The sequence below is a fragment of the Dendrobates tinctorius genome, unplaced genomic scaffold, assembly GCF_039654945.1.
Source record: "Dendrobates tinctorius isolate UK_male_01 unplaced genomic scaffold, ASM3965494v1 ptg000070l, whole genome shotgun sequence".
NCBI classification, from domain to species: domain Eukaryota; kingdom Metazoa; phylum Chordata; class Amphibia; order Anura; family Dendrobatidae; genus Dendrobates; species Dendrobates tinctorius.
In genome coordinates, this window is record NW_027361738.1 from 75818701 (window position 1) to 75837500 (window position 18800).

General features: G+C 47.8%; 1 protein-coding gene across 1 annotated transcript in view; it reads left to right on the top strand.

Moving 5' to 3' along the window:
• Nucleotides 1–18800, top strand: part of LOC141095705 (uncharacterized) — a 510166-nt gene that overhangs the window by 420982 nt on the left and 70384 nt on the right. The window contains 1 exon segment of the mRNA XM_073581947.1: nt 1010–1063. Coding sequence (XP_073438048.1) covers nt 1010–1063 — 54 coding nt within the window.

An 18800-nucleotide genomic window follows, 5' to 3' on the forward strand; every position in this document is an offset into this window, starting at 1 on the left:
CTGTACAATGACTGATAACACCTCTATATACAGTAGATAAAGAAGGATCCACCATTCACTATAGGTGATCTCACAGCTCACCTCCTCCCCGTATCTTCATGGTGACTTTTGCATAGATTACAGAGCATTTCTAGAAGACTTCCCTATAGAAGTTATCAAGTGACATCTTGTCTGTTGCTGACCACATGTCTATTGCTGCCTGTGGTCCACGTAGCTGTAGGGTGCATCGCTAAATAGTGTTAAAGACAGTCAGGAAAGATGGCTGCTCACATAATCGTGTGCCAAAATGAGAATTAAAAATCATATAATATAAAATACAAATAAATTACAATAGAACTTATGTTTTGCTATATTTATATTATATGGTTTAAATGAACTCAGTCATATAGATGAATAGATGGTACCTTCCCTGTAAATATATTGGGATACCATGATGTTTACATTACCTGATGTAGGAAGAATATTGACTCAGCAGCACGATCTCCTGTGTTCTGCTAAGGTTTCACCCGGCAGAGATATTTTCACTTGTTATTTTATCATTCAGACTGCGGCTCAAAGACCACTGAGGTTTCTGACATATTAACCTAACCCGATCATTGGGGTCACTCATAAAAACTTACCGATAATCTCAGCCTCATATACACAGCGAATGTGGACTGGACCTGTAAGATTGGGGGGTTGGAGATGTAGGAATGATAAGAATAAGTGGTCTCCTAATATTTATGGACATTTTTAGGATTTTTTGGATTGGCTGTGCTCGCTCAGTGTGGATGATATGAACACATTAAAATCTATGTCCAGAACAGTATACAGTGACTTGTGTCAAATATTGATGACCCAGAACAGCATAATTCATCACATATATACAGTATTTCAAGCTCCCCTTCGTTGTTTTATGTAGACCAGAGACTGAATGTGTTATTCATAAGGTTTTGGTTGAGGTCTTTCTTGAGGACCCAATGACCTGTTGTCCCTTCTAAAACTGACCTTTGATATTTTTATTTTTCAGTTGGCTACGGAGGTGCTGGAAGGGTTGTTGGAAGAAGATGATGAAGTGATACAAGTGAGTGCATAGGCATCTTAGACCAGTCATTGTTTGTACTTATATAAGCCTTCACTGTCCTATATCACATCCTCAACTATCAATTTATTATCACCACCATTGTCCTATATTCTGGTCTCGTGTCAGAGTCCCAACCCCCTTCCATTGTTCTCACCACTGTCCTTTGTCTTAGTCCATACTTTTCCTTGATTATCACCACCGCTGTCTCATGTCATCCCCACCGATGTAATAGTCTTTACCTCCCCTCCATTATTCTCATCACTTGTCCCATAGAATAGTCACAACCTCCCACTCTTGTCCAATATCAAAGTACCAACATCCACACTAGTGTCCCATGTCATAACCCCAACCTTCACACTGATGTCCATGTAAATCCTCGACCTTCACACTAGTGTCCAATGTCATAGCCCCAACCTCCACACTAGTGTCTCATTTCATAGCCCTGACCTTCACATTAGTGTCTATGCCATAACTCCAACCCCCACACTAGTGTCCAATGTCATAGCCCCAACCTCCACACTAGTGTCTCATTTCATAGCCCTGACCTCCACATTAGTGTCTATGCCATAACTCCAACCCCCACACTAGTGTCCAATGTCATAGCCCCAACCTCCACACTAGTGTCTCATTTCATAGCCCTGACCTTCACATTAGCGCCCATGTCATAGCCCCGACCTTCACATTAGCGCCCATGTCATAGCCCCAATCTTGACACCAGTGTCCCATATCATAGTCCAAACCACCACAATATTGTCCATGTCATAGCCCAAATTTTCACTTTATCCACACTACTGTTCTATGTCATCTTCCTAACGCCCACACTTTGATATACACCACTGTTGCATGTCATAGTTCAATATTTCACTGTATTATCATCACTACTGTCCCATGTTATAGTCCAAGCCTCCACACCAGTGTTTCCCAAACTCCACTCCTCACAGACCCCACGGGTCATGTTTTCAGGATTTCCATAGTGTTGCACAGGAGAGAGAATTCCTGATGCCTTGATGATACTTCCACCATCTGTGCAATTCTATAGAAATCCTGAAAACATGACCCGTGGGGTCCGTGAGGACTGGAGTTTGGGAAACACTGCTCCACACTGTAATCCATACGAATATCCCTTGTCCTAGTCATAGTTCCAACCCCCCTACTTATATGTTGCTACATTTCAAAGCCCACACTATATTCCTTACAAATATCCCAACCTCAGAATTATAATCACCACTACTATCATCTGTCATAGTCTCAACTTAAACTAGTATTCCATGTTATAGTACCAACTTCTCAATTTAAATCTTATGCAATAGTCCCAACCGCACACTTTGTTCCCTAGTAACATCCCATGGCCTATTCCCAACCCCTACACTTCAAATCCTACTAATATCCCATGTCATAGACCCAACCACCATTCTGTTATCCCCAACACTATCCCATCCATCCCTTAGCAGGGATAACACACACCAAACCTTTCTTTCCTGGGGGACAAAAGGAAATTGTCAAGGAGCCGCAACTCTGCTGCCTCCAATCGTCATGACAATTACGCAATTGATTGATGAGTGATGGACGAGGCCGCGGCTCCTTGCAATGTTAGGACGGTTATTGGTGAACTCACAGTGAGTGTATGGTATATACACCTCTAGTTCCAAAGCGTGTAAAAAAATATATATATATATAGAAAGATATATATTTACGGTCACTGCCAACTCCACAATAACAAAAAAAACTACTAGCAGCCACCGCCAATCATTTATACAGGCCGATTGGACACCCGTTACAAGTAGCTTATGGCTTCAAAGGTGAGATTTACAGAGCAAGAGGATCAGAGCTATTACATTTCATATATTTAACCCGGTGTTTATAAAAAAAAATATACAAAGATGATACAAAATGGGAAGAAAACAATACGATCTATACAATTACATAATATAGAAATGAATAACTGGAGAGAAGTACTAAACCTGATGTTGCAGGATTGGCTCTTATCTTATGGAGGGAAACTCTCTGATTTGGAAAATGCAACACACTCACAATGAACTATGTCTTCCAGAATGAACAATGATGGACACCCAGACTCTCATTTTTATTACATCAAGGTTATACCCACATACCTCCCCTTGGTCATGTGGGGGCTGGTTGTATGATGTGCTAGGTCTTTTATCAGATTATGAGATTCCCAATTTATAGGATTTCTAAGCCTCTTGGAGGTCCCAGGCGGTCGATATAGTCGTCATGTTTTCTATTGCAATATTCTCTTTCTATAGCTATGAAACATGGCATGGATAGCATCATCCTTCTGACTGATATTAAGTTAGAGGGGCTAGACTGGCCTTACAGTGATAGTGGGGTTATAAATTGCATTACGATGATGTGAGCGAATGTGTTATGTTCATCCCTTCGCTGCAACGCTGGAAATATATCACCCATAAATATCTGATCAATGCAAACCCCAATATTCATCACTGACCACTGGCTCCAAATGGTCTGCGACCTGTGCTTTAATCAGATGAAACTCATGACTTGTACTGCTCTGCCCCTGAATAAACAAATATGAAGCTTGGTGTCTGGCTCTAAGAGCAAATCTCATGTTGTAATTACCTGATCACTGCAGGAGGTCCTACTTCAATGGAGATTGAAGTGTCATCTCTTTCTCACTTCCCCAGTTATAATTAATCCTTTATGTTCAATATGAGGGTGATATGTCCCCTCTCCGGAAATGCCTTTATGGATTTTAATTTTTCTCTATGACAGAAGCGCCATAACACAGGGTGAGGGCTGTTTATTATTCACATTGACTTCCCTTTTATATTTCATTTTAGGGCTTCATTATTTGTGATTTTTAAGCCCATATCTTTATCTCAGCTGAAAAGCTTTGACTGAGGAGGCTACATTTTTATTTTTGATGCACAATTCATAAACCTTAACGGGGTTTTCCACTTTCAAAAAAAGTGGTCCCCAAATGATTTCAGGCTGTAAAATAACAAGGCCAGATACTCCCGGGTTCCAGCGTCCTCTCTCCACCCCTACTCTGGCTTCTGTATTTTGACTTCAGTGGTGACTACTACAGTGCACATCACTGGCGCTGCAGCCAATCACTAGCTCAGCGGTTCTTCTGATGTAGACGACAGAAGCCACTGAACTCAGCCATTGGCCACAGCAGCAGTGATGTGCAGAGTATAGTCTTGATGTCATCCCTGCATAAAAAATACAAAGCAAGGATGCAGCAGCGGAGATCCAGAGAACGTGAGTACCCTCTAGCTTCATTTTACAGAGACGCAATCATTTGAGGACCACTGTTTTTTTTTAAGTGGAAGCCCCCTTAATGGATATACAATCATTTCAAAACACTTTTATCCTCAGCCTCTGCTTGTGACTCGCGAGCTCTTTAAAGCGATCTGTACACCTGCAGCAAATAGGTTCCATTCTCCTCAAATTGCCTGTATGTATAATGTTCTGCTTCAAGAAACCCACCAGCAAACCAGTCAATGGCTTTTTATTTTTTCATTTACTCTTATTTTTGGAGAGCACTTCAGCACATTATTCCTGATCGCACCTTACAGGCAAGTCATTTTCACACATTCATCTTAATTTAAAACATTTTTCCCCAATCTAACGACAGAGTTTTTTTTGTAGAATAACACTTATTTATGTAATAATACATTACATGCAAAAAGTTCTGACTTCTATGCCTCATTGTGCTTTACCGTCCCTGTGCTCTCGGATTCTGTATTGCTCTTTATGCTGCAGATGCTCTTAGGAATCACAAAAATAGCACTTTTTGTTCCATGAATAAGTTGCCATATTGTTGGACTATGAGATAAAGCACACAAAAAAAATCATTGTAGATATGTGTCTGCATCTTATAGTTCAGAGATGTTAAATGACCATACCTGTATTCTAAAGCATTTTGGATTAAATTGCGGTCTAACGTGATCACAACTTCATGAACTTTCAGTTCATCACAAGGAAAATGGCATCACAACAACCAGACAGAAGGAATCACACTTTAACAAAAATAAAAACAACAAAACATTTAATTGCTGCTGTATAAAAAAAGCAAACTTCCTTCTCACCCCCCAATGGGGGTGGTCTTTTTTGTCTTTTCTCATTCTCGGGTCCTCTACCAGAGGCCTGGGAGTTTGAGGGTTCTGCGCAGGATCTTAGTTTAGATTTGATGATACACAATATATATACTGCGTATACTCGTGTATAAGCCAAGTTTTTCAGCACATCTTTTCATGCTGAAGATAAACACCCCCCCCCCCCTCGGCTTATACATGAGTCATTGTCACAGAAGCCGGAGGGGGAGCGGCGAATCAGCTGGTCACAGGAGGCAGGAGCCAGCGGCTGTAACTGTGCCCGCTGCTAAAGAGAAACAAATATTCACTGCACTGGCAATGATTACTTATTTCTCTTATAGCACGCACAGTTCCAGCCGCAGCCGCCACCACCCAACAGCTTTAAAAAAAAGAATTCCTACTTACCTGCCCTGCGCGCCCTCGAAGCATGTTGTTCCGGCTTCCAACCACTTCTGCGGACCGAGCGATCACATGTCCCGCTGAGTGGAGAGAGGTGAATATTCATTACCTTAATGAGTGGGAAACGTGATCACTCGGCTGCAGGAGCTGCTGGAAGAACATGCTGCGAGGGCATGCTGGGAAGGCAATTAGGATATCTTTTTTTATGCTTTTCTCATGGGGGGCCATGCATGCAAGGGTTGGGATAAGGAGCCATGCATACCAGGACAGTGATAAGAAGCCATGCGGACAGGGATGGGAGGACAATGCATACCTGGCTTATACTCAAGTCAATATGTTTTCCCAGTTTTTCATTGTAAAATTAGGTGCCTTGGCTTATACTCGGGTCGGCTTATACTCGGGTATATAGGAATATATATATACATATATATATATATATGTGTGTGTATACACACAAACATGCAGAAATATGGTTATGGTGTGTATGTGCACATATAACATTTTCTTTTGCTTCCTTTTTCATTTGATTTATTTTTTATGGTGTTTTTTGAGACTTTTATTTGCTATATTGTCTCACTGTACCAGAGTCACTATTGGGGTGTTTCTAATGTCTGACTTGTCAACTTTTGGCAATGCTCCAGGGTTGCCAACTTGACTTTTATTTTTTCTGAACAGCTTATCAAGAAATCATGGACAGAAATATCTTTTATAGACACATTGGAAAACCATAACAAATCATTATGATTATAAGCGATCCATGTCTACAGCCCATAATTCTGATATGAGACCTCTACATTCATTGTAAACTGTAAAATTATGATGATTACAGTCAAAATAATCTGTGTAGGTTTCTTCAACTTAAAAAAAAATCATGGATGCTGTTACAAAACCCCCCCAGCACACTAAATAGGAGATGTATGCCCTTAATGCAGTAACCGACTGGCTGCGACCCCCTGGGCAGAGGTAAACAAGATATCCCCCACTTCTGACTTCCCCCCACCTTTGTAAATCCCACGGCTATTGTAATGTACGTCTGGCGTCTTTATTGGAGCCTGTTATCTACTGGCATGACACACATTGATTGTCCTGCCCTCTGTATGTATATATTCTGAGACCGATGAGTAAAATGTTGTCACACTGGAAATACATGGAGTAGCAGTGATATTTTATATGTTCCCATGTTACAAAGCCTTTCGAACCAGCGTCCTTCATTCAGAAGTGAGGAAAAGCAGAGTGAACCTCCTGAGAAACGGGGTGGTAATGTAAGAGGTATTACAGCACAGAAGACCCCGTTACACTGGTGGCAGCAGCGGGATATTATACCCCGTCTATAGGAGTAAAGGACTGAATGGAAAACAACTACCAGAAGTTAAAGAGGAATATGTTAAAAAACCTGGTGGAAGCTCGGGGATTAATGGCCAGCAACAAAACAAAAGCGGATTTGATAGCAGCCATCATGGAACACGACAGTGCAGCGCCCCCCAATGTGAACGTGGAAGAGACTGAATTCAAGAGGGAGGTAAAGAGCAAACAGGCGTTCTATGGCCCAAACCCTTCAGTAGAGATCTTACGAGAGGTGATGGCTGATGTGCGTACTGATCTGAAGGAAAAGATGGCAGAGCGGACCAGGATAGAGCTAGCCAAGATGGAGATGGCAGAGCGGACCAAAGTAGAGCTAGCCAAGATAGAGCTAGCCAAGATGGAGATGGCAGAGCGGAGAGAGGAGAGTCAGCGAGCAGGGGGAGCTCTGGCCTCCGCCCAGGTACCGTCAGCAGTAAGCCACAAAAAAAATCCAGTATAATGCCTTTCGACAGTTCGGGGAGGCAGAGGAAGACATTGATGGCTTTCTGCAGGACTTTGAGCGGCAGTGTGCCCTTCATCAAGTGAAGCCGGAGGATTGGGTTCAGGTTCTGGCCAGCAAGCTGACAGGCCGGGCAGCGGATGCCTATCGCACGGTACCTGATGAGAACTGTATGGACTATGAGCGGGTCATAGAAGTGATCTTGGCCCGGTATGCGCTGACACCAGAGGCATACCGCCAAAAGTTCCGCGGACTTATAAAACAGTTAACAGATGCCCACGCTGAATGGGCCTGTAAACTACGGCGGTCACTGCTACAGTGGGTACAAGGGAGCCAAGCAACCACTAAGGAGGATGTCCTCCAGCTCTTCTTGTTAGTGATTCTTTACTGGACTAAACCCCGAGACACAAGAATGGCTTCAGGACAGATGGCCAATGACTTTTGAGGAGGCCGCTCGTCTGGCCGATGAACATCATGATGCCAGGAGGTCTCAGTTGTCAGGATCAAAGACTGCCACTAGGGGCCCTCCCATGGGTCTGGAGGCCCCTAAACCACAGAAGATTGTCGGGGGACCAGCTAAAACCCCGGCTTACCAGAGTCCCCCAGGGGTGCGATGCCACACCTGCCATCAGCTGGGCCACCTGCAAAGACAGCGTACCCAGTGGCCAAAGGGAGGAACAGCTACCGTCAACCGGGCCGCTGTACACTACTACCAGGGTGAAGCTGACCCGGCATTGGGGGCTATTACTAATCCGGGGATGAAAGAGATGGAGGAAGTGCTGCATGAAGTAGACTCCGTGCAGGCAGCCCGGGCAGATAATCGACAACAGCATCGACAGGCGGTGTGGATTAATGGGAATTGTATGCAGGGACTAAGAGATTCCGGAGCAACTTTGACTCTTGTGAAGCCTCATCTCGTCCGGGACCAAGAGAAGACGGACCAGACAGTGGCCGTCCGTGTAGCAGAGGGAGCCATACATCAACGGCCCACTGCCAGGATTCACCTGAACTGGGGAGTCAGGCATGGTCTTGTTGAGGTCGGCCTGATGGAGGATTTGCCTGCGGACGTCTTGCTGGGAAATGACTTGGGGCCCATGTTGTCTGCATTCTCGGTCGCCCCTCTGGCTGAGACCTATCCTTTGACCACCCGGAGACCAGCTCGAGCTGCGGATGCGGAATCACACTCAGAGGAGGCCCAGGTAAGACACCCCAGCCCTACATGTATCCCCATAGCCAGACAAATTTTTTGGGCCACCCCAGCTGAGTTTAAAAGGGAGGTATTGAGGATCCCTCATTACAGGGGTATCGTGGGAAGGCACAGGAGGGGAGAGGAGTACTGGAAGGGGAACAGTTTGTATGTCATCAGGGACTCCTCACCGGGTTACAGAGCAGGGCCACACAGGGACAAGCCCCACTATAAAACGACAGCTGGTAGTTCCCAAGAAGTATAGGCAGGAGCTACTGCGAATCTCTCATGACATACCCTTGGCCGTGCACCTCGGCGTCAGTCGCACCAGACATCGTCTGACACAAAACTTCTTTTGGATGGGGGTAACCTATGATGTTCGTCAGTACTGCCAGACCTGTGACAGTTGCCAGCGCATGGGCAAGAGGGGAGATCACTGCAAGGCCAAACTACACCCCCTCCCCATTGTGGAGGAGCCATTTAGCCGAGTAGCGGTCGATCTGATAGGGCCGTTAGCCAAACCCAGTCTGTCAGGGAAAAAGTATATATTGACAGTGGTAGATTATGTCACACGGTATCCAGAGGTGGTTGCATTACCTAACATACTGGCAGAGACAGTGGCGGCTGCCCTGCTCCAGGTTTTCTCACGGGTTGGATTTCCCCGGGAGGTTATCTCGGAACAGGGTACCCAGTTTACAGCAGAGGTGATCAACCAACTGTGGAAGCTGTGCAGCGTAAAGTCTATTAGAAGCGCCCTGTACCACCCGCAAACCAAAGGGGTGGGTGAACATTTTAACGGAACATTAAAACAACTCATTGGGACTTTTACCAGGACCTACAGGGACTGGGAGAAATTCTTGCCACACCTCCTGTTTTCGGGAGGTGCCCCAAGAATCCACGGGGTTCTCCCCATTTGAACTGTTATACAGGAGGCGGGTAAGGGGACCCCTAGACTTAGTGCGAGAACACTGGGAAGGGGAGGGAACCATAGAAGGGATACCTATTGTGCCCTATGTGCTGGAATTCCGGGACCGCCTACAGGAGCTGACTCGGGCTGTACGTGGGAACATGCAGGCCGCCCAACGGCGCCAGCGCGTATGGTACGATCGGAGGGCCAGAGAACGCACCGTTGAGATAGGACAGAATGTCCTGGTATTAGAACCAACTAGGCAGAACAAGTTCAAAGCTGCATGGCAGGGGCCCTACCAGGTAGTGGGGAAAATAGCCGACACCACCTACAATGTCGCCGATTGTGACGACCCCAGTGTTATCCGCATGTTCCACGTGAATATGCTGAAGCCCTACCGGGAGCGCCCTGAAGAGGTAGTGGCCATCTGTGCACCCGAAGCAGAGGATTTAGCAGGACTCCCCTTGCCTGATGTCTTAGGGGAGAGGACTCAGTCTAAAACATGGGACCAGGTATACTTGGGAGAAAACCTAGGGCCCCGGGAGAGACAGCAGGCGGAGGCGTTGTTGAGGCAGCGACAGAGGATGTTTTCAGAGAGACCGGGGTACACCCGCCTGGCACAACTCAAGGTTGAGACCCAGGATCAGACCCCCCTGAGACAACCCCCCTTCCGCGTTCCTGAGTCTGTATGAGAAGGGATGCGACAAGAGATACAAGAAATGTTGCGTTTAGGGGTCATTGAAGAGTCAGATAGTCCCTGGGCATCCCCCGTAGTGTTAGTGCCCAAGAAGGATGGGACTACCCAGCTTTTGTGTAGACTATCGCAAGCTAAATGAGAAAACGGTGACCGATGCGTATCCAATGCCGCGTGTGGATGAGATGTTAGACCGGCTGGCGGGGGCAAAGTATTTGACCACCATCGATCTATGCAAAGGCTATTGGCAGATCCCCCCTAAGTCCTGATGCTATTCCCAAGTCTGCATTTGTCACCCCGTTCGGCTTATTCCAGTTTCGAGTTATGCCATTCGGGATGAAGAATGCCCCTGCGACCTTCCAGAGGCTGGCTGACCAGCTTCTGGGTGGTCTCCAGGACTATGCTTATGCCTACCTGGATGACATCGCCATCTACAGCGCGACATGGGATGAGCATCTTCATCACCTCGAGACAGTATTGGACAGGATCCACAAGGCCGGAATCACCTTGAACTCCAACAAGCGTCACGTGGGCAAAGCAGAGGTTCAGTATTTAGGACATTGGGTGGGAAGTGGGAAACAGCGACCACAACCAGCCTAGATTGAGGCCATAGCCAAATGGCCCACCCCACACACTAAAACCCAGGTCATGGCGTTTCTAGGGACAGCAGGGTATTATAGGAAATTTGTCCCCAATTACAGCAGCGTAGCCAAGCCCCTCACTGATCTGACCCATAAGATCCTCCCCCGCCAGGTAACCTGGACCCCCGAATGTGAGAAAGCCTTCCGCCAGCTAAAGGGCGCCCTCACAAATACCCCGGTTTTGGCCGCACCCGATCCAACTAAACGTTTCCTTGTTCACACAGACGCTTCTATGTTTGGATTGGGGGCAGTGATGAGCCAAGACGGGCCGGACGGTCAAGACCACCCAGTAGCTTACCTGAGTCGGAAACTATTGCCCCGCGAAGTAAGCTATGCGGCCATCAAGAAGGAGTGCCTGGCAGTAGTATGGGCACTCAAGAAGTTACAACCATATTTGTATGGACGACAGATTTCCCTCCTAATGGACCATAATCCCCTAGTGTGGCTTAATCGGATCTCTGGAGACGCCAGATTATTGCGGTGGAGTTTAGCCCTACAACCTCTAGACTTCACCATCCACTACAGACCCGGCAAACAAAATGGTAATGCCGATGGAGTAAGTCGACAAACGGAACTTGTACCAACCCCATAGACTTCGGTCATCCCCAAGCCGATCTGTTAAGGATCAGACTGTGTATGCCGATCGCGTCGCTGAAAAGGGGGAGCCGTGTTACAAAACCCCCCAGCACACCGAATATGAGATGTATGCCCTTAATGCAGCAACCGACTGGCTGCGACCCCCTGGGCAGAGGTAAACAAGATATCCCACTTCTGACCTCCCCCCACCTTTGTAAATCCCACGGCTATTGTAATGTATGTCTGGCGTCTTAATTGGAGCCTGTTATCTACTGGCACGACACACATTGATTGTCCTGCCCTCTGTATGTATATATATTCTGAGACCGATGAGTAAAATGTTGTCACACTGGAAATACATGGAGTAGCAGTGATCTTTTATATGTTCCCATGTTACAAAGCCTTTCGAACCAGCGTCCTTCATTCAGAAGTGAGGAAAAGCAGAGTGAACCTCCTGAGAAACGGGGTGGTAATGTAAGAGGTATTACAGCACAGACGACCCCGTTACAGATGGCTCTTCATACCCATCACCTAGGCTTGTTCACAGCCATTCCCACTTCTCCTTTCTTGTTCCCTTTCTCTCTAAAAAACCTCAAGGAATAGCCAAATATTTGGAGGTTTCAGACCGTTTCAGTGGACCCAGAAAGTTGACTGCGTCTTCCAGAAGTCCAGGAGTATAGTGAGGTCAAATCGATTCTCAGGACCTGGTCAATCAGACACGTCTCTAATCTGTGTTCGCTGGACAGAAGCTCCCTGCCTTCTTTACTTTTCGACATCGGCTGCTCATTCTTTGATTAGCCAGTATGGCGAGATGTCACATGTTAGTCAAGCCACAATGATGACATCCGCCAGGTTGACTAATGAAGGGAAGAGGTGCAGAAGCCGGAAAGTAGGAGGCGACTTTCAGGGCTCCTGTCCAGAGACCAGAGATTAATGATGTGGCCACTGGACTGGGTACTGCAAATTGATTCACTTTGATTCAATCCGGAAGGTCTCTCCTTTTCCTTGGAGCTTCCAGGAGCGTTGGTAAGACAGGACAGTACATCCTCCTCCTACCAATGGTATGCCACTGATCACTTGGCTGGTCACATGATCACTGTCATGGTCCAGTCCGGAGTTTATCTTCTGCTGTCTTCACTCCGGACTGGTCATGCGGGGGTTAATCTCCTCAGCCTCGTTCTGGAGCTAGCTGGGCTATTTAAATCCCTCACAGCCTGCTGACCAGTGTTAGTGATAGCTCAAGCTTGCAGTTTAGAGCCGCTGACCCTTGTACCCTGGTGATCCTCCTGCCTTTGACTGATATTCACGTGTATGACCCGGACTGATTTCTGACCCCGTCTCTTGGTATTCATCTCTGCTGTTACGTTCCGTCTCTGGCATCTGACTCCCTGGCTTGTACCCCGACCACGTATTTCGTCTCACGATTTGGACCCCGTGCTCATGTTCTGGCTTTCTGACTCTTGGCTTTGGTATTTTGACTACGTGTATTGCTGCTCCTTCTGGTACGTCTGCTCCTGTTAGTTTCTGACTCGGTTCGTCTGACTATTCTCTCTTGTTACCTGTGGCACCTGTGCTGTTGCTCAGGGTTGCTGCTCTAAGGCTGTGTGCACACGCTGCGGATTTTGCTGCGGTTCCGCAGCGGTTTTGGCCGCTGCGGACCCGCAGCAGTTTCTGCTGCGGTGTACAGTACCATGATTCCCTATGGGAATCAAAAACCGCAGTGCAGACGGTGCGGAATTTTCCGCGCGGATTATCTGCGGTTTTCAATCCGCAGAAAGAATTGACATGTCAATTCTTTCTGCGGATTCTCCTGCGGTTTGCCATCTCCTCTATTGAGGAGATGATAAACCGCAGGGCAAAACCGCAGAGCAATCCGCAGGTAAAACCGCAGGTTTTTTGACCTGCGGTTTCACCTGCGGATTTTACAAAATCCGCGCGGATGAATCCGCACCTAATCCGCAGCGTGTGCACACAGCCTTAGTGTATAACCTCTCTTCCCTCACCAGCTCCCCCTGGTGGAGGTTTCATGACATTATCACTAACCTCACATTTAAACGGGATTTTGCATTTTTTTTTCTTTGGCCATGGATCTGCTGCATAACTTGGCAGATCAAGTGTCCAGTTTGACGCAGATGGCGCAGGACTTTTCTGTGAATCATCAGTCCCTTGTCATGTCTCAGACCCTCTTACAGAAAGAACTGACTGAGACTATTAAGACCATGCAGGGAAACACCTCTCATATTGTTTGTCCACCAGGTGACTCTGTAGATGTTATTTTGCACTCTCCTGAACCCTCAGTTAAACTTCCTGACACATTTTCTGGCGAAAAAGAGAAATTTCATATATTCAAGGAGAGTTGTAAATTATGGTTTTCTCTTAGACCCCGATCGTCTGGGGATGAGACTCAGCGGGTGGGGATTGTTATCTCCTTACTTAGGGAGGGTCCCCAATCCTGGGCTTTTTCATTGCCCCCTACTGCCCCTGAACGGATGTCGGTAGATAGGTTCTTTGAGGCCCTAGGACTTATCTATGACGAACCGGACCGTGTTAGGGTGGCAGAGGACACTATTTTGGGTCTGGGGCAAGGGAAGCACTCAGCCGAATGGTACAGCTCCGAATTCCGTCGATGGTCCACTGAGGTGTCCTGGGACGACTCTGCACTGAGATGTCTGTTCAGGAAGGGACTGTCAGATTGCTTGAAGGACGCTCTGGCTCTCCATCCACCTCCCAGTTCATTGGAGGAGGCTATGACTCAGGCTATCCGTATGGATCGGAGACTGCGGGAGAGAGGTGTTACTCAGCGAGGGGTTCCGATTTTCCCTGCTAACCCTGATGTTTTGCTTCCATCTGAACCTATGGAGGTGGGAGCCACCAACCCCCAGGAGAAAGAGAGGAGACGGCGACGTGATGGAAAATTGTGTTTTTACTGCGGAGATCCTGGACATTGGAAAAAAGACTGCCCCTCCTGTCCTCCGACTAACAAGCGGCTGAGTCTGGGTGATAATCGTGGAGGTCACCCAGACTCTCAGGTACCTTTTTCTTCCTTTTCAAGAGTACTGCTAAAGGTGGAACTTGGTGTTGAGAATGGCTTTTTCCATACTTCGACTTTTGTAGACTGTGGGTCATCTCTGAACCTGATTGACTCTAAGCTGGTGGCTCGCTGTAGATTAGGGACAGTTAGGTTGGGGACTCCCTTAAAAATTGTGGCTATTGATTCTACACCACTCACTAAGGATGGTCTCCATTTCAGTTCTAAAGAATTTACCCTCAGGGTGGGGGCCCTACACCAGGAGCGCATGTCATGCTTTGTTTTGGATAACCTCCCTGCTGGCCTGGTGTTAGGGTTTCCCTGGTTGCAACGGCATAACCCAGTTATTGACTGGGGGTCCCGGGATATTGTTAAATGGGGACCTGGGTGTTCTGAAAATTGTCTTGCTACTGTGTCTATGTCATCCGTCAACCTGGAGGGTATTCCGGAGTACCTAAAGGGTTTTAAGGATGTGTTCTCCGAAAAGGTGGCTGAGGTTCTACCACCACACCGCCCATTCGATTGTGCCGTGGATCTTGTTCCCGGTGCCAAATTGCCCAAAGCCCGGCTGTACAATCTCTCCGGCCCTGAGCGGGCTGCTATGAAGGAGTATATCTCTGAAAGCCTCCGTAAAGGGCATATACGGCCATCTGTCTCTCCCGTGGCAGCGGGGTTCTTTTTTGTAAAAAAGAAGGATGGTGGTTTACGCCCATGCCTCGATTTTCGAGAACTGAATAAAATAACCATAAGAAACGCCTACCCTCTCCCACTGATACCTGATTTGTACAATCAATTGTCGGGGGCCAGGTGGTTCTCTAAGTTGGACCTCAGGGGAGCATACAATCTCATCCGTATGCGGGAGGGGGATGAATGGAAAACTGCATTTCTCACCTCTGAGGGTCTGTTTGAAAATTTGGTTATGCCCTTCGGTTTGACTACCGCACCAGCGGTATTCCAGAATTTCATTAACCATGTTTTTTCTGATTTTATTGGACGTTTTGTAGTTGTTTATCTTGACGATATACTTATATATTCTTCTGATAGACAAAGTCATATGGGTCATCTTCATGCGGTTCTCCAGAGGCTCAGGGAGAACTCACTCTTTGCCAAATTGGAGAAGTGTTCATTTTTTACTCAAGAAGTGTCCTTTCTAGGGGTCATCCTGTCCGCTGAGGGGTTTCGTATGGACCCTAGGAAGGTACAGGCCATTGTGGATTGGGTGCAACCCAGAGATCTCAAGGGTCTTCAGCGATTTCTGGGTTTCGCCAATTATTATAGAAAATTCATCAAGGGGTTCTCTCAAGTGGTCAAACCCCTCACTGATCTCACCCAAAAGGGAGCAGATCTTAAAAACTGGTCTGCTCCAGCTGTGGCGGCGTTTTCTTTGTTAAAAGAACGTTTCATGACTGCTCCGGTACTGGTGCAACCTGACTTGTCTAAACCATTCATCGTAGAAGTGGATGCCTCTGAGGTGGGAGTGGGGGCTGTGTTGTCCCAGGGGCCCACCACATTAACTAACTTAAGACCCTGTGCCTTCTTTTCTAAAAAATTTTCCTCTGCTGAAAGGAATTATGATGTGGGTAACCGAGAGTTGTTGGCCATTAAATTGGCTTTTGAAGAATGGAGGCATTTTTTGGAGGGGGCTGTCCATCGTATCACTGTCATTACAGATCACAAGAATCTGTCTTACATCGAATCCGCCAAACGTCTGACTCCGAGACAGGCAAGGTGGTCACTTTTTTTTCCCGATTTCAGTTTTCCATCACTTTCAGACCAGGTTCCAAGAATGTGAAGGTGGATGCCTTGTCTCGCAGCCTAGATCCGGTATCGCCTCCGGAGCCTCCTTCCTCCATTCTTCAGCGCGGGGTGGTGGTGGCTTTGGTGTCCCAGAGATTGGAGCAGGAGATTCATGAGGCCCAATCTCTTGCTCCCCCGTCCATACCTGAAAATAAGCTCTTTGTGCCTGTCCAGTATCGGTTAAGAGTGCTTCGGGAGTTCCACGACTCAGCTCTGAGTGGGCATCCAGGAATCTCGGCCACTCGTAAAGCCATCACTAGGCTGTTCTGGTGGCCCTCGTTGACTTCTGACGTCACTGGTTTTGTGTCCTCCTGTGAAACTTGTGCCCGCGCGAAAGCCTCCCACAACCGGCCGGCCGGGGAATTGGTGCCACTGCCAATTCCGGATAGACCGTGGACTCACCTGTCCATGGATTTTATCACCGATCTCCCACCCTCTAATGGCAAAACCGTGATCTGGGTAGTTGTGGATAGGTTCAGCAAACAAGCACATTTTGTACCCTTATCGGGCCTTCCTAATGCTGAGACTCTATCTGGGCTGTTCATTGAGCATGTGATTCGGTTGCATGGTGTGCCTGTCAGTGTGGTGTCTGATAGAGGGGTGCAATTCGTGTCAAAATTCTGGAGAGCTTTTTGTAAAAGGCTGGGCATCAGTCTGACCTTTTCATCGGCCTACCATCCCGAGACCAATGGTCAGACTGAAAGGACCAATCAGTCTTTAGAGCAGATCCTGCGGTGTCTTGTCACATCCAGACAGGATGATTGGTGCTCTATGATACCTATGGCGGAATTCGCCTTCAATAATCGTGTCAATCAGTCTACTGGTACTTCTCCTTTCTTCTGCAACTACGGGTTTCACCCTCATTTTGGTGAATTCTCCAGACTAGATTCGGAATGTCCAGGGGCTGATTCAGCCTTTTTGCGGTTGGAGGAGGTTTGGAGGGAAGTTCAGAGAAACATTGGGGAGGCTCAGGGCAAATATAAGTTTTTCGCAGATAAACGACGCTCGGTGGGGCCGGCTTATCAGGTGGGGGATAAGGTATGGTTATCCACCAAAAACATAAGGCTGAGAATTCCCTCTGCTAAGTTGGGTCCCAAGTTTATTGGTCCGTATGAGATTTTAGAGGTGATTAATCCTGTGGTCTTTCGCCTGCGGTTGCCTCCGTCATTACGGATTCTTAATGTGTTCCACAAAGCTCTTCTGAAGCCCTCGGTGCCTTCCTCTGACGAGTCTCCCTCGCACCCGCCTCCTGTTATGGTAGATGGGCAGACCGAGTACGAGGTGGAACAGGTGGTGGATTCTCGTATGCTCCGTCGTTCACTTCAGTACTTGGTCCATTGGAAAGGATACGGTCCTGAGGATCGGTCATGGGTGCCGGCGCGTTCGGTCCATGCGGATCGGTTGGTCCGGGCCTTTCACGCTCGTCATCCAGGGAAGCCTGGGGGTCCAGTGGCCCCCCATTGAGAGGGGGGTACTGTCATGGTCCAGTCGGAGTTTATCTTCTGCTGTCTTCACTCCGGACTGGTCATGCGGGGGTTAATCTCCTCAGCCTCGTTCTGGAGCTAGCTGGGCTATTTAAATCCCTCACAGCCTGCTGACCAGTGTTAGTGATAGCTCAAGCTTGCAGTTTAGAGCCGCTGACCCTTGTACCCTGGTGATCCTCCTGCCTTTGACTGATATTCACGTGTATGACCCGGACTGATTTCTGACCCCGTCTCTTGGTATTCGTCTCTGCTGTTACGTTCCCTCTCTGGCATCTGACTCCCTGGCTTGTACCCCGACCACGTATTTCGTCTCACGATTTGGACCCCGTGCTCATGTTCTGGCTTTCTGACTCTTGGCTTTGGTATTTTGACTACGTGTATTGCTGCTCCTTCTGGTACGTCTGCTCCTGTTAGTTTCTGACTCGGTTCGTCTGACTATTCTCTCTTGTTACCTGTGGCACCTGTGCTGTTGCTCAGGGTTGCTGCTCTTAGTGTATAACCTCTCTTTCCTCACCAGCTCCCCCTGGTGGAGGTTTCACGACAATCAGCATATCTAATAGTCACGTGACTGCCATAAAAGTATTCTAAAAAGCATTAATCTGTGCAGAATGATTGAATATTGAAACGCAATGTCATGGCACAGGCTCCCGCTCCTTCTACTTACCTCTCTGCGCGCTTTGCCCGGCGCGCTCCTGCTTCTCGGCGCCTCCCCTCGCCCGGCCTCTGGCTCCCTCGGCGTCAGGCACGAGCACACAGCGCGCGGCCTCCTGTGTAAGGTGACGCGCTGGCCCCGCCCCCAACATGGCGGCGCCCACCGCTACTTATGCCCGGCGCCTGCTCAGGTAAGACGCCTGATTGTCTTATGCGGTGACGCTGTCTGCTGCAGTGCTCTCTGCGTCCTCAGGCCCTTTCTCTTCCTCTGTCCGTGCTTGCTAGCGCCTTGATTCTGCCTGTTCCACTGCCTGCTGGTTCTCTGTCTGTCTCTCCTGTACTCTGCCCTCCCAGTCTCCCTAGGGCTTTCCCTCCTCAGTCCTGCCTCTTGCTTTTCCCCTCTCCGTCTCGGTTATCTGCAGTGCTACATCTTGTGCTTCTCTACCGTTACAGCCTCCGGTCCTGTGCTCCTCCAGCTCTCCGGTCCTGTACCC